At 49.0% G+C, this 22,923-nt stretch overlaps 1 protein-coding gene across 1 annotated transcript in view; it reads left to right on the top strand.

Annotated features, from left to right (window-relative positions):
* The window catches only part of RIMS4 (regulating synaptic membrane exocytosis 4), a gene marked incomplete at both ends in the record, with an annotated part of 48,404 nt that extends 36,264 nt beyond the window's left edge, over positions 1-12,140 (top strand). The window contains 4 exons of the mRNA XM_084218060.1: positions 8,793-8,905; positions 9,538-9,639; positions 9,891-10,030; positions 11,922-12,140. Of these exons, the coding sequence (XP_084074186.1) occupies positions 8,793-8,905; positions 9,538-9,639; positions 9,891-10,030; positions 11,922-12,140 (574 nt within the window). The remainder of the gene's footprint in view (positions 1-8,792; positions 8,906-9,537; positions 9,640-9,890; positions 10,031-11,921) is intronic.
* Between the last annotated feature and the right edge of the window lie 10,783 nt (positions 12,141-22,923).

Below are 22,923 nucleotides of genomic sequence, written 5' to 3'. Positions count from 1 at the left end.
TCGACTTTGGCAGGTGAAGGGGCTCTGTGCCCAGTCCCTGGACAGTGTAGCTGGATACATATTGCTCCTGCACACCATAAATATTTGAAAGATGGAGTAATGGACATTGGCAAGTTCTGCCTTCCTCCTTAGCTGATAGATTCTGCTTGGCTCCTGCCTGGGAGATGCGATTTAAAAGACGTTAACATGCAATATGGATGAGTGTGATTGTTACACAGAACATTACTGCTCCTTGAAATTGGAGTTCTGATGGGTTTTTTTTAATGCTCAAATAAAATAACTGTCAAATATGTTATCAGTCTCAGAGGAGACTTCCCTCTCCCCATTTCTTCTGGCTGAAGGCATCTGTTGCTGTCCCTGTTTTTTAAAGATAGAGCTGGAGAGTTTAGCTCCGTGTTAGATGTAGATGTGTGGTGTATCTGTTAGTTCAGCTGTGCAAATCAAACCACTGAGATGCATGGCTGTGTTTAGGCAATTTGCTTATTAAATGCAAGTTTGTGCAATGAGAGGATAAAAAAAGGAGGCTTTTTTTATTTACAAGAACAGAACAATAATTTCTGAACCCTGGGCGCAGACACATCCCATGCACATACCAGACACAGTGGAGCAGCTCTTTAAGAATGTATCACCTCTGGAGACTTGAGATGATGGCAAAGAGGTGTTTGTGTGGATAGTGTAAATGAATCCATGAAAAGAACAAGACAAAATGTTATCTTCTAGAAATAGCTGTTGTCTGGGTGTGCCAGGGGGTGGCTGTGTTGAAGCTGTCTGGCCTCACCACCTTGCTGAGCCCACAGCCGTGGAGTCCCATGGGAGTCAAGGTGTGCAACTTGTGAAACAGAGAGACAGGAATGGGGATTTGGTCCAAGGGGGACAACACAAAATTCTCTTCTCCTGAGAGAGCTCCTGGACAAAAGGGTGTTACACCCAGCCTGTGAAGGGAGATGAATGCCTCACTCTGTATTTCTTCTGCACAGGCACAGCAGCAAGTGTGTGGCTATTAAACGTTAGTACAATCAAGACTAGTCTGAAAGTCTTGTAAGACTTATAAAAAAGTATGATATCAAGAGGAAAAGAAAGGAATATGTGGTCTGTTTTTCAAACTGATAATTCACAAAGGACGTTCAGGACTGATGTGTAAACAGGAAAAACTGGAAGCATATTTGGAAGGAAAAAGTAAATTAATGCACCGGAATAAACTCTGGGAAGGATTTAAGAACAAGTTAGAAAAGCAGCTGTCCTAGACGGTGTAAATAAGGCTGCTCTAGTCTGGGTGTGACTGGCTGACCTGTGGAGATGCATTCTGACCATATTTCCCGTGAGTATTGCAAGATTTTGACAAGCTGATTCTGCAAACGCTCTCAGCAGCATAATGGGAAACCTGGCATACAGAATCCCAGGAGCAATTTAAAAATAGATTTAGGAAAGAGGTCGGACAAACTCTGCACGGACAGGAAGAGAAATTAATGATACATTTTCCCTAAATGTGTCTGCCTCTGCACACTCTGCATGCTAATCTGTAGCCACCAGCAGGAGGGAGTGGGGAAGGGACTGAGCAGAGCCACATACGCTGTGTGAGAGGGATCAGTGCAGCTGCTCTGCGTTTTCTTCATAGCATTTTGCATTGAAATCAGCGTTGTCCATCTAGGCACTCAAATCCTGATCAGTAGAAGCAAACTGAAAAGCTGGTTCTCCATCCAGTCATCTATAAGGAGCATGCTGTGCCATGAAGGGAGCGACTGCATGATTTGCCCACAGAGGGGAAGGACACGGGTCTTTGCAAGGAGTAGGTCAGCAAATGCTGCTACCCTGAAAGAGCAGAGAGGCAAGCAGCTGGCAAGGAGCCTTTAAGCCACTCTTAAATTACTCTACAGAGGACAGATTTCATACACCCTGACCTACAGCATGCAGCACAAGAACAGTCTTCAGAGGCTGCACAGATTTCGTAAATAATCAGGATTAGGAATGCTGTGTTTAAAAGAAGAAGGTCTGGGCAGTTTCAGCCCCAGTTTGAGCACACAGCATATTCTACAATCCATAGATTGTAGAATATGCTGAGTTGGAAGGGACCTGTGAGAATCCTCAAGTCCAACTCCTGCACAGGAGACCCCAGGAATCCCACCCTGTCCCTGAGAGCGGTGTCCAAACGCTTCTAGAACTCAGAGCTGTGACCACTGCCCTGGGGAGCTGTTCCAGAGCCCGACCACCCTCTGGGTGAAAACCTTTTTCTAATATCCAGCCTAAACCTCCCCTGGCTCAGCTCTGTACCATTTCCTCAGGATCTGTCACTGGTCATCAGAGGGAAGAGATCAATACCTACCCCTCTGCTTCCTCTCATGAGGATGTTGAAGACCACAATGAAATCTCCCCTCAGTCTCCTCCAGAATGAACAAACCATGCTACCTCCAGTGTTTCCCATAAGGTTTCCCCTCCAGTCCCATCACCATCCTCGTGGCATCTTTTGAATGTTCTCTAATTGTTCAATGTCTTTTTTATATTGCTGTGCCAAAACTGCCCCCAGGACTTGAGGTGAGGCTGCAGCAGTGCAGAGCAGGGCAGGACAATCCCCTCCCTTGCTGGCAATGCTGTGTCTGATGCCCAGGACAGGGTTGGCCCTCCTGGCTGCCAGGGCACCACTGATCATATTCAACTTGCCATGGACCAGGTCCCTTTCCACAGTGCTGCTATCCAGCTTCTTTTCCCCTGTCTGTATATACAACCAGTCTTATTCTGCATACAAACGTGTCCCAAAAAGACAAGAAAGGGTTTGTGGGCTCGGTCATGTGTGCCATAAAGCCGGGCTGGTGCTCGGTACCTGCCCTGCTCGGGCACCGCGGGACTGCGGGAGCTGCGGCGCTGCGCGGGCTCGTGTCTCCCTCTGGCGGCTGTCCCGGCTCCCGCTGTCGCTAGGTGTGTCCCTGCTGTCGCTAGGTGTGTCCCCGCTGTCCCCAGCTCCCTGCTATCGCTAGGTGTGTCCCCGCTGTCTCTAGGTGTGTCCCCGCTGTCCCCGGCTCCCTGCTATCGCTAGGTGTGTCCTCGCTGTCCCCGGCTCCCTGGTATCCCTGGGTGTGTCCCCGCTGTCCCCTGCTCCCGCTGTCGCTAGGTGTGTCCCCGCTGTCGCTAGGTGTGTCCCCGCTGTCGCTAGGTGTGTCCCCGCTGTCCCTAGGTGTGTCCCCGCTGTCTCTAGGTGTGTCCCCGCTGTCTCTAGGTGTGTCCCTGCTGTCGCTAGGCGTGTCCCCACTGTCTCTAGGCGTGTCCCCGCTGTCTCTAGGCGTGTCCCCGCTGTCTCTAGGTGTGTCCCTGCAGTCGCTAGGTGTGTCCCCGCTGTCCCAGCTCCCGCTGTCGCTAGGCGTGTCCCCGCTGTCGCTAGGCGTGTCCCCGCTGTCGCTAGGTGTGTCCCCGCTGTCTCTAGGCATGTCCCCGCTGTCGCTAGGCGTGTCCCCGCTGTCGCTAGGTGTGTCCCCGCTGTCCCGGCTCCCGCTGTCGCTAGGTGTGTCCCCGCTGTCCCGGCTCCCTGGTGTCCCTGGATGTGTCCCCGCTGTCACTAGGTGTGTCCCCGCTGCCATGCCTGCTCTCTCGTGTGCTGGGGACAGTTCGGGCACAGCAGTGGTTATTTGATGCTGAAATGGTGTTTGCAGCCTGTGCTGAGCCTTGCTGGGAGCTGGTGCCTGTGCAGCCAGGGTTAACCTTCGTGCCGGTTTCTGCTGTGTTGGTGGGCTCGGAGATCCCAGGATCCATGGTATCCAGTGTCACCTTTCTGCTGTCCCAGCTCTGCCTCCTTGCCTACAGCTAAAGATCGTGCTCTGAGCATCCTCCAGCACAATGTCCTTCATTTGTCCTTGACACACTGGAGGCATCACTGACCTCCCTGTGCTCTCCCTCTGCCTTCTGGCCAACAACAGCATTGCATTCGACTTAGGACCAATTCCACAGCAAACCCATAATCTTTAACTCTGTTAAAATCATCCCCATTTGGCTGTGGCAAAGCAGAGCCTGTAAATCATGATTAGTGAAAGCAAAGGGCCAGAGAAGAGATAATTAATTTCGCTTTGCTGTTCAAAGGCTGCGCTGCCCTTGCTCAGTGGAGGATTTGTGCCCTTTAGACAAAAGGCTGACAAGTGTCACCTGTTAATCTTCTCTGTGTGCAGCTCTTTGCTGCGTGAGATGGTCCTGTCACAGGGCCCTGCTGCCTCTGGCAGCTGCTATTTGCAAGTCAGCTGCAAAGCTCTCCCTCTTTATTCCTCTGGCTATTTTTAGCATTTCTCTTTAGATACAATAAAAAAAAGACGTATGGGTGATAACCAGGTTGTAGTGATTGTTCCCCTTAAGGGACAGACGTGCTGGGCAATGGGAGGGGAAGGGCTTTCCAGGATTGTTTCAGTGTGTGTGAAACATTTGCTGGCTGTCACCCAAGGTGGAGACACCGCTGTCACCTGCGGCAGATCCCTTCAGGAGCCTGTCTCCAGCACATCCAGTGTGTGGTGATTCAGCTGGAGAGCTGGCTGCTGCATCAAGGATGGGTCAGAACAGCTTGGTATATGCAAAGGGCAGGCAGGAAAAGTCTGCTGAGCCTGCAGCATGTTCCAGAGTGGCAGGGAAGAGCTCTTGGGAGCATCAGGGCTGCATTTAAAGAGTTAAAAGAAGTCACAGTGCTCCCTGGAGCTCTTTTCCTCCCTGCTTTAACTGCAGGAAAAACAAGTGATGGAATGGGGAGAGCCTGTCCCAACAATCTCACCCTACATTTCCCCCTCACCTCCCCATCCCAGCTTCTCTCTGAGCATTTGACAGACAGCTCATCAAGCTGAATTTGAGCATCTGAAATTTAGTCTATTCTGCTAAATGGTTCCTGCTGGTTTTAATCCACATTCATACTAAATTTCTGCTGTTTTATTTTCCCCTTCTCTCTCCCCTCAAGGGAGAAGCAGCAGTAGCTTTCTTGGAGATAGCTTATGATTTTTCCAGGCAGAAATTGTTTCCATTCCAGGGTTATTGGCAATACCCAAATATATGTCCAGGAATTGGTCAAAGCCAAGATTTAGAGCTGCTGCTTCTAGTGTCTAATAAAGCAGGACTGCAAAAGGTCAGCCTCTGTGCAACATAGCAGCCAGTTCTACCAGCTAATGGCATAATCTATTATAGAAGTAATTCCTATGTCTTCCCTTCCCAGTCAAGTATAACAAGAGTGGGGAACATTAACTGTCTAATTTAATCCTGAGTTTCTTATAGTGCTAGTAAACCCATTAACTAGGGCTGTTATCCAGACTGATGGAGTCTTGACCTTGGCCTGTGTTTTTAAGTGAGCCTTGCCATTCCCCTTGGGATCAGCAGCTCCATTCAAGCAGCAGCTCCACTGCCCTCCTTGCAAGGCTCTGTGCTGGTGGCCCAGCCTGGGTGTCCCTGCAGCAGTGTCCTGCCCTCTCACTGTAGTTTGCACTGCAGAGCATTCATCATTTCAAGGTCATCCAGAGCTCTCTGACTTCTGAATTTATGGAGGGTAACAGCAGCCTTTGCTTTGCTGTAAGCACTTCCAGTTGCCCTTGGCTCATCTTTACCCCAGCAGTCCTTGTTCTTGTGCTTTTTAACACTGTCCTTCCTACTCTCCTGCTTTTTTCCTCTATATCATCGATGCAGGCTGCAGCATCAGCTGCTCTGTTAGCAGGTGCCTTTGCTTCCTCCTGAGCTGCCCCAGCTGCTGGGCAGAGCCTTTGCTAGCAGAAATCATAGATAGCATCACACAGCAGCTTGGAAGGGACTTTAAATATATCATCTGGTTCCAGCCCCACTGCCATGGGCAGGGACAGCTCCTGCTAGAGCAGAGGAGGGGTGGGCTGGTGTGAGAGCACAGGTGCCTTCTCTCCACACAGGTGTAGTGCAGAGGAGTACTTGGCATCAGCCTTTGATGTGATTCTCTCCCTGGCAGGTGAGGAAATGAGGTTTATTGAATTGTTTTGGGTATTCGGGGGCCAGAGGGGTTTCTCTCTTTGCTGTCCTCTGGGGTTTCTGTGGTTGGTCTTCTCCCCCCTTTGTTTGTCCTCTGCAGTAACATGGCAGGACTTGCCCCTAGAGAGGCATTGCTCCAAGACCTGGTTCTGGGTGTGCTGTGAACTCTTATAGCCCTCAGCTTCACTCAGTCCTGGGCTTCCCCTCCTCTGTCCTGGTCCTCAGCATCTTGCTAATTAGCCTAAGCATCTGTTCTGAGCACAGCAGTGAACATTTCCCTGAACAGCTATGAATTGCCTTGCCAGATTGTTATTTACATGCTGGTTCAGGTCACACACTCCCCAGGGCAGGAGTGAGACCCGAGTTTGGCCCATTTGTCTTCCAGGAGTTGAAGAGAATAAAGAAAACATTTACCTTCTGGCTGATGGTGCATTCATCTCCTGCTGAATCTTACGTCTTTGTCTGTCAGATCTCCTTTTTCCTGCACTATTTTGAGTTCTCCAGGCACCAGTTTTCATCCTTTTTTGACTCTCTGTGTGCAGCCCAAAATGCCTGAGCCAGCAGGGTCACGGAGTCTTGCTGGTCCTCATGTGCACCAGGACTCACTTCTTCCCTCCTTGTATGGGCAAATCATGAGCCTGATAAAGCCTGTCTGGCTCTGGGCTCTCTCTTCCTCTGCTTCCCCCATCCCATGTCCCTGCAGATTTTCCAGCCCTGGGGCTCTCTCTCTCTCTCTCTCTCTCTCTCTCTCTCTCTCTCTCTCTCTCAGTGTGTGCACAGTTTATCCTGGGGAGCCAGGCCACAAATCTGCCCTGGTCCCAGGGATGGCTGCCACGGTGGGGCTGACAGATGCCAGGGTGGGTGGTGGGGCAGGAATTGTGTGCCCAAAGGGAGCAGAGTGTGGCCCTGGACATTGGGGATGCACCTTGTGCTGCTAAGGAGTTGGTGGCACAGGAAACTGAGAAACATGTTAAGTCTTTTCTGCAAATGCCAAATAAATGACGTTTCTGTTGTATCTCAAAATATCACCTGGAGTGTTGGTGCAAACAGTGAATGCAGAGTGAAAAAAACACTGAACTGAGGAAAATACACCCAAGCAGAGCCCCTCCCAAGCCTGTCACCCAAGACTCTGAGACTTCCTCATCCCTTTGCACAAAGGTGACATTCATAAAGAGCTCAAGGGCAGGTTTTTCCATGCTGATGGCTCAGCAGCTCTCCCTGCCCAGCAGCAATAACCAGATTTCTCAAAGAGCCAGGTCAGTGTAGAGGGGAGGTGCAGTATTCTGTGGAAAAGTTGGGCCATTTAATGCAGTGCCCCTGTCACAGGGAGCTAAGCCACCCCATGAACCCATGCTAGTGACATGCCCTCTTCAGTCCCCACGAGTGGTGAGCTGCTGAGGTGTGTGTGCTGGCATCCTCCTTCCCTGTCAGAATAAATAAACATTCCCCTGGGGCTGAGAGCAGGTCTGCAAATAGCTAATGAGAGCTGAAATCCCAACCCGAAATTAACACACTGCTGGTTGAATGGGGTTGGAAAAGAATTCCTTTTCCTTTTAATGTCTTTTAAATGTAACTGGCTGGCAGGGGGGCATCACCAAGGCTTTGTGGCTGACTCAGCCGTGTGAGAGCCTGCGGTCCCCAGCCCACCCCGCAGGCAGGGCTCCTCTCTGCCGTCACTGGTACCCACCGTTCATCCTCCTCACAGCATCCTTTGTGAGAAAGGGACTTGGGGAACAGGGGCTGCATCGCTCCCTGGGTAATTGCCCCCTTTCAAGGAAGTGTGGAGAGGTGGAGGAGGTTTGTAATTGTGCCTGGCTTTGGCACGCAGCAGGCAGAGAGCGGCGCCCGGCACGGCAGCGTGGGTATCCCGGCACGGAGCTCCTGACGTGTGTCAGCAGCTGTGTCATGGCTTGGCAGATGCCTGTGGGACAAATGTAGGTGTCAAGTGCTGGCCTCAAGCCTCCTCCTTACCATTTGCAGCAAGTTCTTCTACAACCTCCAAAGCAGCTGTGTAAATCAGGGTACTACTGGGTAAATCTTCATTTGTATCAGTGCACCACAGAGTTTGACTTTTGTGTTGCTACACACGTGTCCCAGTGCAGTGACCAGCACCTGTAGCTTGCCATGGGCCAGCCTCAGTGCCTGGTGATGAGATTGGGAGGCTCTGTCCTCCCAACAGCTTTTGTTTTGCAGTGGTGACTGTGGCAGAGACGCTGCTGGTGTTTGAGGATGTTGTCCTATGAGCTTGCCCCCCATATTCAGATCCTCTTTGTGGCTACAGTTGTGGAAGCAGATGTGAAAACCATGGAGTGTGGACAGGGTGGATGCTTCTGGTGTTGAGGAGGAGGAAAGTGGACCTTCTAATCAAAAACGAGATGTATTGCTCTGTGTGTGTGATAAATGGCTAGGGAATTGAGTCCCAAGGGGATTGATGCTTGCCCTGCTCATCTCACTTTTAACTACTGCTCTAGATGATTATTTCCTCTGCAGAAATGAGGATTGGGAAGGGATGGCTACCAAGAGTCATCCTCTAGTCTGTTTTAGGAATCTGTTACCTGAGGAGGTGACAGCCACATATGAGCCTGAGATAGCAGAGATTTTCCTTAGAGACAATTAGTTATAGCTAAACAAATATTGACCAGCTGGTGACTGCAGCCATTGTTGGGTTTTTTTGCATGAGGAAAGAGATTTTAAATGCATTACATCTAACTAAACTATGTAGAAACCATCGAGTTTTGCTCAAAAAAAGGCTCCATAGACGTCATTCATTTCGAAGATAAATCTGGTTCTTTAGTTACCGAGTTGCTTTAAAATGCAGATTAACCACTTGCCAAAATAATTTTCTTTTGCAGCTTGAATTTCAGTGGAGTCCATCTGGCATCTGCTGGGCAGTTTAGTGACTTCCTGGGGAGCATGGGCCCTGCACAGTTTGTTGGCCGTCAGACCTTGGCCACCACCTCGATGGGTAAGGAGCACAAAGGAGTTGGGGTGGCTTTAACTGAGTCTTGAACAGACAGCTCCTACAAGCCACCTAATAATGTGTCCACCATCTGCTGATCTAACACTGTCCTGCTCCATTTCTCTCTTAAATCGAGTGAGCTTGGCTGAAAGGTTTTGCTGACTGCAGCAAATGTGGCATTAGGAGCAGAGCAGCAGCTTTATGCTTTTCTCCCTCAGCTCTGAAAGGCACAGACTAAGTAAAATGCAGCTAAAACCTTGAAAATGCATCTTGTGGGGTTTTTCTTTCTCTAAGACCCATCAGGCTCTGTAAGAATTTCGTCCACCATAATTGCATTTTCCAAAGCAGCCTGCACTCCTGGGTTCTTCCATTTCGGAGATAGGAGAAGCTTGCTGCCACAAAGAGTAGGAGACTGAGCCACCAAAGCCATTTTAGAGGGCTCCCAGTCAAGTTTGCTTTTGAACATGTGGCCTGGAATCACTGTGGAGCTGCTCCAGGGTAATACAGGAGGAAATCAGGCACATACGGTTTGTTACAGCTTGTGCAGGAGGGACAGGAAGATTGTTTTTTAAAGATTTTTGTAACCCAATGATGTATTATTTTGAAAGCCTTCTATGTATTTTGACATTTTGGTTTAGGGGACGTGGAAATTGGCTTGCAAGAGCGAAATGGGCAGCTTGAAGTGGATATCATTCAGGCTCGAGGACTGACACCAAAACCCGGCTCCAAAACACTGCCAGGTAGGATGCTTTGATCTCCTAAAGCACTTCCCTGAGCCCCAGCCTCCCACAATGCTTGTGAACAGGGAAAATTTGAACTTTTGCTTGGCAGGACTAAGCAGCCTGTGCGAGGTACTGAAAACAAGGCTGCTTGGGCAAATCTTTTCCCTTGTGTAACTGCCTTCTTTAGGAACACCTGAGACATGGCACACCGTCTTTTCTAAAGTGAGCATGAAGGTTTCCTTCATCTTTGACCATGTTCTTTGTTCCAGCTGCTTACATCAAAGCTTACCTGCTAGAGAATGGCGTGTGCATTGCGAAAAAGAAGACAAAAGTGGCTCGCAAGTCACTGGACCCTTTGTACAATCAGGTGTTGCTGTTTGCTGAGAGTCCCCAGGGCAAAGTATTACAGGTAAGGTGAGCAAGGCTCAGGTCTGCCCCTCTGTCTCTCTTCCACCTCTCATGGAAGATACTGAGTCCTGTCATGCTGATTAATTAACATAGATGAGGAAAAGCCAATGTTTGCATCGAACCAAGTGCGCTCAATATGAACTTAACAAAGGGAAAGGAATCCCTCTTTCTTCATACTCAAGCTGATGGTTATTTGACACCTTGCCAGGTACCATGAGTACCTACCAGAAAATGATTGATTTTTAATTTTTTTAAATTCTTTTTTTCCCACCCACTTAGGAGATGGGTGGTACTTATAGGTGCTAAAATGATCTTGCAGCATGGGTTGCCTTCCATGTTTGTACACATTCAGGGCACTCTGCTTTGCCATCACCCAATTACATATCCTACTTTTTCTACTTCTTTTCTGTTGCTGCCATGTGTTTTCTGCCATACTCATATTTTCAACTCTGTACCTATGTTTCCAGAGCAAAGAGTGATTTGCATTGTTAAATCATATAAAAATAATTTCCATCCAATAAAGCCTGGCTAAAATCGATTTGTAATATTAATGTAATTAATCCATGAGTTTCTATTCTTTACCTCCACTGGTGTCTAAATTGCCAGTTAACCTGCAGGACCCTTTTCTTCAGTGACTTCTACCTCATTTACCTTGATTAGAAGCATTTTCCCCTGATGCAACAAAACTGCACATGTATGACTGAAATGGAGTGGGACCTGGCTTGGTCTGCTCTTGCCTTGCATGGGTTTCCTTACCTGCTGCCTTGCTGCCAGGAAAGGCACTTATTCCAAGAATAAATTGAGGAGCTTGGCTTTTTTGCTAATGGATGTGTCACCGATCCCACTTTGTACTGTGGCTTGCTCCATCTCCTGCTGGCCTAGAGTGGGAACTTTTGCTTTTTGATTGACATTCATTGTCTCTCCTACCTCACTTTACAGAAAACTGTAGTGTTGTGGCTGTTAGGAGCCATGGGAAAGAAGCTGTCAGGATTAGCCAGATGTCACTAATGGTCATCATAACCCATCCTACTCATCCTCTCCTCTTCAGAGCACGGACTCACTCTGCTGTCAGTCGTCACCTTTGTCCTGAGCCACTCAGGGCCACCTGGCCACGTGCAGACCTCCAGCATGCCTAAGCCCATGACCCTCACTGCATTTGTTCTTCCACCACTGGTCTCCATCGTGTTGTAAGTGTGACTCAGCTTTCCCTGCTCCTCTGCCAGCTCTTCCATTGCCCTTCCTCTGTGTCTGTGAGCCGTTCTCGGCCGTCTGTGCTGCTTGCCCTGCATGTCACTCACGTGTGCCCCCCGTGTCCTGGCCCTGGCTCCTGCCCTTCCTCCAGGTGAGTGGCCATGCCTCATCTCCATCTGCCCTGTGGCATGAGCTCTGTGTGCAGAAGTTAAAACATGCTCTTCTCCTCAAACTCTTGGCTTTTGGCCCAAGTTGTTCCCCACTTTTTTTTGTTGGTTTATTTTTCCATATCAGGAGCTGCTCCTGCCCTTCCCCCCCAGGCCACCTTTTGGTGTCCAAGGCCTGTTATATGCCAGGACCAGATTTTACCTGCCGGTGTTGGACTGCAGCCCTGAGGATACTTGGTGGAGATGCTGCCCCTGCCCAGCAGAATGGTGTCTTGTCCACATGCACATTCACCTCTGTTCCATGGGGGAAAAAAAATCTGATAACATTAGAATTTGTAAAGATGCTTAAAAGAAAAAAGTAATATCATCAAGCAGAGCTTCAAATTGCCTGTTGGCAGAGTAAATATTTCTGATCTTCTCAGGCTGTAGCAAAGCTCCAGAAAGTTGGTTGAGTAGAAGGATTGGTCAGACTTGTGCTTCCCAAGGAAGTGTGAAAGTTGGAGGATTAACTGTGCTCCCCCTTCTCTCCCTAAGGTGATAGTCTGGGGAAACTATGGACGCATGGAGCGCAAGCACTTCATGGGAGTGGCCAGGGTTCTCCTGGAAGAACTGGATTTGTCAACTTTAGCAATCGGCTGGTACAAGCTCTTCCCAACTTCCTCGATGGTTGATCCCACCACAGGCCCGCTCCTGCGCCAGTCCTCCCAGCTTTCCCTGGAGAGCACAGTGGGACCCTGCTGTGACAGGTCTTAGTGAGTAAGGAAGGGAACTGCTTTTGTTTTTTAAACATGCTGTCAAGGTTTTGTTTGCTGGAACTCTGACCTCAAGCGCAATGCATGTTCAATCAGTTCTTGTGGAGCTGGAAGAGGAGGATAACCCAGTGACCTTAGACAGAAGACGAGGGGGAGGGCACTGTGCCCTCTCCATCTGAGGAGGAGGTGCCATGGGGCATGAGTCCTAGTTGTCAAATTAGACATACACCTCTTGTTTCACTTCTCTCGCTGTCATTCTTGGACCCTTGTTTCAGATCAATATTAACCCTGGAAAGTTGCAGCATTCGAAAGAATTTGGGGGGAGTAAGGAATTGATTTCTCTTAGCTGTGCGTGTTAGAAATGTCTAATATGAATTCTTTCACAAGAAAGTACCTGAACAATTTAGAGGTCATCATCTGGCCTAAAAAGAGCAGGAACGGAAAGTTTAAGAGGAAGCGTTAGGTCTTTTTATAATGTCTTTCTTTCTGAGAGGAAGAAGAAGAAAAAAACCCTGCAACTCTTTCTTTAGAATCAGTTCCCTGTCACTGAGTCATGTTAGCTGTAACACTGTCGCTGCTGTGTTTTCAAACTGTGCCAAATTACCAGCAAGTGTCTTTACTGCATTACGTGTCTAACGCTGCTGATGAAGCATACTTGGTGGGAGAACAAGTAGCACCTACTTAGAGCAGACAGTTTAAACAGAGTTCGAGTTTAGCAGGCTAATTAACCACAATTTTGCTCAGAAAAAAACCCCAAAACACTAGAAGTGGGAGCTGAACATCACACTTGCAGCTTGAGGTGTTTTGTATTGTCAGATAAGACATTCTGCAGTTTGCTGGCTCCCTTACTAGTTGCTGTGCGTCCTTCAGTCATGCAGTCTTCTATCTCCTGCTTTTTTCCTTCATCTCCTTGGTACTGGTACATATCTGCTGGAGATGCTGCCCTTCCTTCCCAGACCTGAAACAGGATTGTTTTATTCTGCCATGGGAGAGGAAATGGGGGGTTCTGGGGGTGCAGAAGAAAGAAATCTCAGTTTGCCATCTGAGAAGAAGGTGCTGGAGAGCCCATAACCTTCCTTGTGGAGAGGGGGGAGCTTTAGGCAGTCTTGGTACTACACAGGCATTGTCAAGTGTCCTGCAAGAGGAGATGTGATCCCCAAATACAGAGAGGTGGTGAGTGAGGAATGTGATGGCACAGCGGTCACAGCACGTGTGTTCTGTTCATTAAATGAGTAAAGCACATTTGCTGAGCTGTGGCAGCTGCTGCCAGCAGAGCCATGTGCTGGAGGAAGTGCTCTGGATCCTTCAGACAATTAAATTATCCAGAATCACAGAGAATCTCCAAAGATTTTCTGTTGATAGCTCTGTTTTGGCAAGGTTTTGTCTAAGTTCCTAAATGAGGATTTGATGACTGCTGTCCCAGAATAAACTTTTAGAGATGTTTTACTTTGTGGTTTAAAAGTGAAGGTCCCATGTCCCATGTAGGAATGAGCAGATTCTTGGCCTGTCATAGAGAAATACTGAGCATTTATTTCTGCATGTGGACCTCAGCTTTTTTAGAGTAAAAGCATGAGTGTTGAGTGGATGGTAAAAGCAGTTGCTTTTGGTCCTAGCTTGTCTATGGCATTTTAAGTTATTTTGAGATAAATTACAGGATAGATGCAAAAATTATATAGGCCTTACAATAATCTGTAAAAAATTATATAATATAAAGGAGAGGGAAGGAGGACAAGGGACATAGAATGACTAATTTTTTGAGTCTTCAGTGGCAAAAGCCTCAGCATTTCAGATAAATCTCTTAATTTCCTTGATCAAATATGTCTCTGGCCTCTCACTAATTATTTTTTCTAATGTATTAGAAAATTTCTATATATTAGCTGAAGAAAGTTTGTTGCATGCTGGTCAAACTATGTTGTGGCGCTCTCTCTTTTTTTTTTATTTTTAAAAAAGAAGCACATTTACTGTAATTCAAGTCAGCATCTTTTCCTCTTGGTATGTAGTGAGTACTAGGCAATATTGTACAATATGTGTATGAACTAGAATAGGTTAGGTAGATTTAGTGGTTTGTAGCACTGGATCTTTTAATAACTATGACTTTTAAAGGACTGTGGGGAGCTCCAGGTACACGCCGGACCTGGCAACAGGGCTTCTGTCTTAAGTTATGCCAAAAGCTTTGTATTGGTACTTAGTTTGGACATTATCTACCAGTAAGAGCTAAGTTAATCCTGAGTTTCCTGTGCCCAGTAAGAGGAATGCAGCATTTTTGCAGTTTTTAATGGGGAGTAGGAGACTATATATGCCAAAAATATTTCCCCAGAAAACTTTGTTTAACGACTGTCTGTCGAAAAGCTCAGTTCCTGTGTGCCTGGCAGATGCAACTTGTCTCTGTTTCCTGCCCCTCTGAAAGCTCTGCAGGCTCAGTGATGATCAATTTAGTTACCACAGGACTCCTTAACACCGAGGACTATCTTCCGTCTGGTTTTAATCATGCTGAAGGGTCGCTGTCAGGGTGAAATAACGGAGTTATGGTTCTAGTTGTGTTATTTTTGTTAACATCTCCAATTCTGTAATTTGGTGGCAGTTTCACAGTCTGCTCCGTGCGATTTTCTTCTGCATTTTTTACGTGGTTGATTGTGGTCCAGTGCTTCTCGCCTTTGTTTCGCTCACTCCAAGTCCTGTTTCTCCCCAGTAAGTGAACCCTGCAATCCCTGGCTGCCAAGCACAGCACAGTCACATGGACTGGCAAGTGCTTCCTTCACAAGGCAGGCTCGCAGGAGCCCTTCTGCAAGTGCCCACGGGACACAGAGTGAGGCTGGGGGAGTTGCATGGTACCCTGCAGTTTGAATTCTTGCTTCACTCACAGGCATGATTCCTGCACTGCCATGGGGTATTGTAGTCAGAAAAGAACTCTGCTAGTTGCCCATCAATTTAAGACTCCCAGTGTAGCCTCCAAGACAAGTCTCAGCCTTGGAATGGCCTATTTTTATAAAGCCTAACACACTTCTCCCCAAAAAAATTTGGCTGGCCAGTTTCTGTCTAAGGTGATGTGATGTGAGGGTTGGGATTACCACTGTGGTCATGTATAAAGCAGCATTTTGTCATAGTGATGAGCAGCTGAAAACTGAACTTTTGTCCCCTTTGCAATTCCTGGCTGAGTCTTTTCCTGTGCCTGAGTCTTGCTGTTGGTTGCAGTCAGGGAGGGAGAGAGGAAGAGCAGGAGACTTAAATGAAAGAACAAAAAGGTGTCACAGTATTTTTGGTTGGTGAATGATCATGAGTGATGAGACTGAGGAGAGATAAATACCTGCCCAGCTCAGGGGTGATTCTCTGTTCCTTGTGCATGAACTGCAACATTGTAAAGGTAATGGGAGCATTGCTGGCCAAAAAACCACATGGAGAGCCAATCCCTAAGTGTTACCTGCATTATGGAAAGCAAGAAATCTTGATACTGAGAGCAGAATGATCTCTCCCCAGTGGGAATCTCCTGCACACAGGGAGAGCAGCCTTGCATGTGGCTTTGTCCTCTTTGTGCTCTGGGCAAAAAGCAGCCATGACCATGGTCCTGGTTTGTTCAGGAAAAAAAAAAAAGTGGTATTTTCCCAGTCTCCTGGTGTTTCTTTCCCTTTGCCCCAACACAGCTGGGATGGCCAAGATCCTCACTCTGCAATTCAATCCATGGGTCCTCATCCTGCAGCTGGAGCTGCTGGAGCATCCCTTTGCACTGCAGGCACTGTGGGCAGGGTAAGGGCCAGCGTTTCTTGGCCATGGATTGTTTCAAAGGACATTGCAGAATTATTTGCTTTGAGTGAAAATATATATTTATTGTTCCTAGCTACCAGATCCTTTATCATTGTACTGTTCTAAATTTGCAGGTCTTCTGGAGTATGAATATCACAAGTTCCTGTAAAGGAGCTGTTTTTAAGATGTTGAGGCAGTCAACAGAATCTCAACCTAAGCATGTTTAGTAATGTTTAGACAGCAAGACAACTTTTTTATGAAACTCATTTTAAGTTAGTTTATTACATGCTGTTGGTAATATTTTAAAACAGGAAAAATATTTTTCTTTAAAGACAAAATGATATGTATGTTTTTTAACAGGTAACATAATTTAGTGTTTTCAAAAATGTTTGATGTTCTTGGTATGAAGTTTACTCATTCTTTTGATTTCTATGTTCCTTGTTATATTTTATCAACTTTTTTCCAAAAGAAAAGAGGCATATGTAAATAAACACCAGAAAAGAGTCCTATAAGAAATTCTGTTCAAAGCGGCCATAAAATTATTAGTAAATATTTGTTATTGTTCATTAACTCTCAGCTACTTTGTTGAAAGAATAGATGTTGTATTTTCAAGATTAGAACTACTTAGCTAGTTTTGTCATAATCCTGTACTCTGTATAAAAATCTTTTTATAAACAAAGTCTAATAGGCTACCAAGCAATAATATATTCCATTGGGTGTGCACAGATTGTGACTTGCAGGCTGTAGTACATATTGTTGATACAGTTTATAATTGTCTTCAATCTGAACAACATCACTTTTGAAAAAGGTCCATATTAACTTTGATTTTAAAAAACAAAGACTGGGCTGTTGCCTTGTGAGATATATTCATTCTATAGACTTCTCTGTGAGTGTCTGTGCCCATCGACATGAGATCTCTCTTAGGTGAAGAAAGAAACAGCTGTAGGTGACTTCATAGTACAGAGGTAAAAAAATAGTTTCAGTATAAACTTCATGACTGTTTCAATCTCCTGTTTTTCTTAGGCTATCTAGTATTTGTAACTTGACGAGAATGGTTCCCACTGCCATTGTAGCCCGGATAAAGCAAAAAAGCCTTTGCACTCTGGGGCCACTTGAGTTCTGCCTGACAGCTGCCTATTTTCCTCAAGATACCTGGGGCAGGCTAAAGGGAGGGGTTTTTTTCAGAGCAGCAGATTGGGCTGCTCTTCTTTAAAGGCTGTGTGGGTTATTTTGTCCATTTCATAGGTGGTATTTGTCCATTTTGTTAGAAAATTCCACCCAAGGCAGAGAGGTTGCACCTTTGCAGGGGATCACGGGGGACCAAGGTGTAAAACAGGCACAGGCTGTTCTGTGCCTTGCTTCAGAAATTTGCTAGTGCTGGGCTCTCTGATTTTTCCAAAGTGGCAGGATCAGGATACTGGATTTTAAGTCAGCTCCATCATTGATGCAGTGATAGAATAAGAGAGCTTCAAAACAGCATCCCAGTCCATTGCCTGTGGATTCCTCCCAGCATTTCCCACAGGACAAGCGTCCATGTTGTTCTCAAGGTTGCCAGGCTGCTGGCTGTGCTGGCAGCAGGTCCCAGTGGTGCTGGGATCCCCAAGGAATGCTGGAAGAATTCCTGTTTTTTATTAAATGCTTTGAAGAGAGAGAGAGAGATGTGTGAATGCAAAGTGCCATCAGTAGAGGAGTCCAGGGCTTATTGTGACCTGAAGGGAGCATCTAAAATGAAATTGCAGCTGCCAGATTTGAGCCAAGCGTTTAGAAAAGAGGATGATCAGTGAAAAGAGGATGATCAATGAAAAGAGAATGATCAGTGAGAGGCTTTTTGTGTTTACCCCAGTGCACACCTGCCAAGGTGTGTGTCTGTGTACATGGTGATTCCACAGGGAGTTAGCAAGGGATTAGGTGTTCTCAGAATGTTCAGCTCTCACTGCCAGACTCCTCTGCTCAGTGGCCACATCCCAGTCACCAGGCAGCCTCAGATCCATCCCCAGCTGCTCACCCACAACAGCAGCATCACACTCACCCCCGGGGAGCCTCCAGCTCTTCCCACACTATAGGCACCCTCTGCCCTCCCTTCCCCGTGGTAGCTGCTTTTATCCTGGTGGAGGAGAGGAGCCGGGGAGAGTTTCTTTGTAGCATTTGGTTCTTTGCACTTTAGTGGCTGAAACAGAAGGACCTTGCACCAGCCCTTTCCAGAGCACCAGCAAACGGAGGTGGTGACCCAAGGACTTTCCCTTTGTGACTTTTCCGTGGCTAAAATGGCACCAAAGCAGTCCAGCTTGGCCAGGTCCATGGGCAGCCTTGGCATTTACTCTGGGCATGTTAGGTGGGCTGAGCCCCCTGTGGAGGGGCAGGGAAGGGCTGTGTCTGGCAGAGAGGCCATGTGGGCACACACTGATCCCAGGCAGCTGTGAGCTCCACTCGCTGAGCCATGGTGGGAGCAGAACCAACCAAGAGAATGATTGAGGCACACCTTGCTGAAGCCATCCCACAAGCTTTGCAGGAGCTGGTTTTTGTAGTTGCTTGGGCATCAAGTGTTAGGATATCTGCCCATGGGTCCTCCAGGTCCCACTAAATGCCAGCCTGGAGCTTCAAATCCTTCAGCAGTTTTTTTCTTTGGGGCTGTTGCTTCTGACCCAGTGCTGCACACTGGTCTCTTCTTTGGTGACTCCGTCTTCTTGACCTGGAGCTGGTTTTAGCTTTGGAGCCAGGGAAAATGAGGTTTGGAGGGTGAATCTTAAGGTATGCTCCCCATGCCTCACCACACTGGGATCGTCTTCCTCCTGCTCCCTGCAAGCTGCTCCCTGCACGGTGAAAGGGCATCCTGGGGATGCAATGCCTCCCCTGAGACCCCCTCACGCAGCACTGCCATGGCCTGCCACCCACCAGGGATGCCCGTGTCCTGCCAACGTTTTGTAGCAGTTCCGTGTTCAAACTGCTTCCTTTCCCATCCTTGGAAGGAGCCAGGGATCCTCTGCAGGGGCTGGGCAGCCCAGGCAGGCGGGATGTGCTGTCACTGCCAGCCAGGAGAACACAGGGAGCTGCCTCTGGGCTGAAAGAAGGGGAGCTCCCAGTGAGCTCTCCTCCCCCTTCCTTTTGCTTTCCCCAGCACCCTCTGCACCCTCCGTGGGTCCCCACTTCCCTCTGGATACGAGGCCTTATTCCAGCCCGAGGGGACTGAGCTGCCCACACATCTCTGCCCTGCTGCATCCATCCCCCGCTGCCCGCCGGAGCCCCGGGCGGTGCGGCAGAGCTGGCCTCTGCTCGGGGATGGAGCCAGCCATCCCCCAGCCCATCCCTGCCCCCACTCCATTCTGCCACCCTTCCCCACTGCCAGGGCCTGGCCACTGCAGGGAAATCTGCTTTCACAGGTTAAACCTTTTTACTTCATTAATTGCTCCACAAAACCCAATAACTTCGCAGGCGCGCTGCAACACTCCTCTTGTTTTTCCCTAGGAGTGGGGGCAGCTGAGATCTGCTCTTTTTGGCCTCTCCGAAACTTTCTGGAGGTTTTTAACACCATTTGGTGAGGTGTGATCTCTGTGGAGCCAGAGGGAACACAGGCAATGGAGCTGGCAGCCTGCTTGCCCAGGTGGCTTGGAGGTGCCTGGGCTGCCTTGGGTGGAAGGTGGGACACGGTCCCGGCAGCGCCGCTGCGACACGGCCACTCGTCTGTAGTCAGGAGAGGATTCTGCTATACTTTTTTCCTGTCTGTAGGTTTTATTCAGACAATATGTAATGAATAAGTGATTTACAATTCAGTGTTAAGCTAATGAAAACGTTGATAATGGTGATAATAAAACCTTTTTTTTTCCTATGGTGTGTTGGAGGTTTTTTGTGGTGTGTCTGCTCTCTCTCTTGTCTCTACCATTATCTTCAGCCTAGGATTTCAGCTGGACCCTTCCTTCTCCTTGTGCCTGTAGGGAATGAGCAGTTCAGCCTGGTGTGTCCCAGTGCTCCATGGAAGGGCCGTCACTCCAGCTCCCTCAATCAGCCCCAGCTTCAAACCTGCATTTCCCTGAGCCACTTCTGGTTGTAATTTGGCTGTGGACATCTCCAGGCACAGAGCTAAGCTTGCTCTCACGTGCTCTGCTCACCACCCCAGTCTAAAGCTCCTGCTGTTTTCTTTCCAAGACCCTTCGTGGTCAGCCCTGGCCATTCAAGGGTGATTTTGAAACCCTGGAGGTGAAGACTCTACTGGGAGAAAAAAAACACCCCTAGCCCAGGCTGTTGGCAACATCCAGTGTGGGTGCAGGGGAGCCTGGGGACCCCCAGGGAAGGAGACCCTCAGATGTTACTGGGTGTGCAGCTGCTGCCTGGATGACCTGGAGCTGTGAGCCCTTGGGTGGGAAATGTCTGGGGGATCCTGCTGGAGGGGGCTGTGGGAGGAGGTGGTGGTGCTGAGAGTAGGCACCATTCTCTGGGCAGCTGCTGCAAGTCCTTTTCCCATGGGAATGAGGGATCTCAAAGTCATAGTTTCACTAAGGATTTCTTAGAAGCTGTTTGTCATGCCTCCAAATCCCTCTGCAGGTCACCAGGGTGAGACCAAGAGGCAGCTTCCCACCTGCCCCAGCTACAGCCCCTGGGGGAGCAGCGATGGAAGAGGGAGAAGGAGGAGGAGGGTTTCTCTAGGGTGTCAGGGGGCAGCCCAACATCTCCCACCCTCAGACCACCACCAGCTTCCCGAGCAGGATGGGGCTCAGGCTGTCACTGAGCAGCCAAGCAGTGCTGCCTGGAAGCTCAGGCCACATGGAAGCAGCAGCTACAGGCAGCTACTGTCACCTCACCAGCAGCACTGCCCTCCAGGGTGTGGAGTCACACTGCCAGCCCTGCTGCCTGTGCTGGGCTGTGCCTCTGCAAGGCTGCATCGTGGGCTCTGTGACACAACCACGGAGCCACTGAGCTTGGGCAGTGCCCTGCTGAATCCAGAGGGAGAGTGTAAGGCTGGCTCAGCCTCTGGGTTCAGGTTTTCTCCTGCTTCCAGCTCCACCAGCGGTGGATCTCACCTGGGCAATACCACGCAGGTGACTTGAGCAGGAATCAAGGACCTGCTTCTTTCCACAATGGTGGATGAGGGTGAGAGGTGCAGCTCCATCTTGGCCACTGGGAGGATGTCCAAGGCTCAACGTGGAAAGAGGGAGAGATTTCCATCTGCTCAGCTCTGATGGCAAAGGGCAGCACAGCAACAGCCAAACCTTGGGCTGAAATCCCTGGGGAGGGTGGGGGAGATGGGACATGGCAACAAAAGGGCTGAGCTGGTGGGATCAGCATGAATTGACACGCTGAGGAGATGAGAAGCCAATGAAAGCCTCATTTTTAAGCCTGTTTTCCACACTCACAGCTTGCTTTGTTCCCCCCTCCCTCCCCCTCTCCCTTTAAACCAAGGCTCACCCAGCTGGGGCAGGTCTGGGCTCACTGCAGCAAATGAGGCAGCTGCTGGACCTCACAGCCCCTGGAATGTCACCCACCCCAAAGGGCCTGGGAGCACCCGGTGAAGGTGTCCCAAACCAGCCCCTGGTGGCAGCCCAGCAGCACCTGCATCCTCTTCTCTGCCTGAGTGCCCGCAAGGAGCCAGCCTGGGGCTTGGACACATCCCTTTGCTCATCCTTGTGACAAATAATCAACTACCACCCGATGGATTCACCTTTTATTAAGCTTCCACCCAGAACAAAAGGAGGAGAGAGCAAAGCCTGCCCTGAGACCTTGGCAATGCTGGCAACTTTGCATGCCGTCCCCACCAGGAAAAGGGGCTATTTCTCCACAAAAACCCCCTCAGAGGGCATTTTAAATAGAACTGAGAGTTAAAATTTCCATTATTGGAGAAAAAAGAAAATCAATAGAGCTCCTACCACTGTCAGAGCCCTGCTTTCATGCAGATGAGACAGGATGGACAAAGGCCACGTTGGGGTCACCAGGTGGAAAGCGCTGCCCAGGTGTGGCTGTGCAGGTACCACATCCCACAGGGGGATGAACGTGGAGATGGGACCACCCCCACATCAGATAACCCCAGCAGCAACAAGCACAAGCCCCTGGGCTCACAGGGACTGGGAGGAGGCGAGGAGCCAGCACAGCTGCTGGGCTGCCAGGGGAGGAAAGGTGGGGAAGGAAGGGGTGATTTTAGCTAAGAAAAAAAAAATCTGCTTAGGACCAAGCCTGCAGTGCAGGTGACTGTAGTCCAGGAGGCTCTCCCTGGGGCTGCCCTTAGTACAGTCTGGGTTCAGCACAGAGGAGAGCTGGAGCTGGGCTGGACTGGACTGGAGGAGTTCAGCTTCCCCTAGGAATGGGGCACAGTGTCCCTCCAGCCATTTCAGCCAGGGGGACCTACCCATGGTGGGGAGGTAGAAGAGGCAAGGTGTGCTGGTGGGAAAGTGGGTGAGTGCATGTGCCTCCAGCTTCCAAAAGCACTGAGCCAGCCACAAACCTGAGCTCAGACCCAGAGGGCTGCTCACAGGAGATGAAGTTTCTCCATGAAGCTGTCCCCACGTGCTGAGCATCACAATTACAGCCCATTCTGTCCTGCCCACCTCTCCCTGCCCACCCACCAGCTGCAAACCTACTGTGTGGCACTGACTTACCTGCACCTGGTGCCAGGGGACAACTTGGTAGTCCCCAGCCTTGCAAGGCTTGCTCACCTACACTTTTGCTCACTCAGCAAATGCAACCCAGCCCATGGAGCAAGAGTCATGTGCTGGCAGCAGCCACAGCCGAGGCTCAGCAGGGTGGGAGGGCAGCAATGCAGCCTTTGGGGAGCAGGGAGGTGGGAGAGCAAACCTACAGCTTACAGCATCGGGGTGGGAGCAGGGGGCTCTTGCCAGTCCCAAATGTTTGAACCTACTTGGGAAGAAAAAGCAAAGAAAAACGAACAATGTCATTCAGTGCCTGCAAAAAAGGAATCATTATTTCCCAACAGGCTTTAGAGGCTCCTGCTGGGGGGGGGAGGGAGAGGAACAGAAGAAATGAGTAAGAAGAACCTGACGTCTCTGTTCTTAATTTATCACCATAGTAAGACTCGAGCGCCGAGCGCGGCCGGGCGCGCGCCC

The sequence above is a fragment of the Fringilla coelebs genome (genome assembly GCF_963513975.1).
Source record: "Fringilla coelebs genome assembly, chromosome: 18".
Classification (NCBI taxonomy): domain Eukaryota; kingdom Metazoa; phylum Chordata; class Aves; order Passeriformes; family Fringillidae; genus Fringilla; species Fringilla coelebs.
This window is presented reverse-complemented; position numbering and strand designations above follow the sequence as displayed.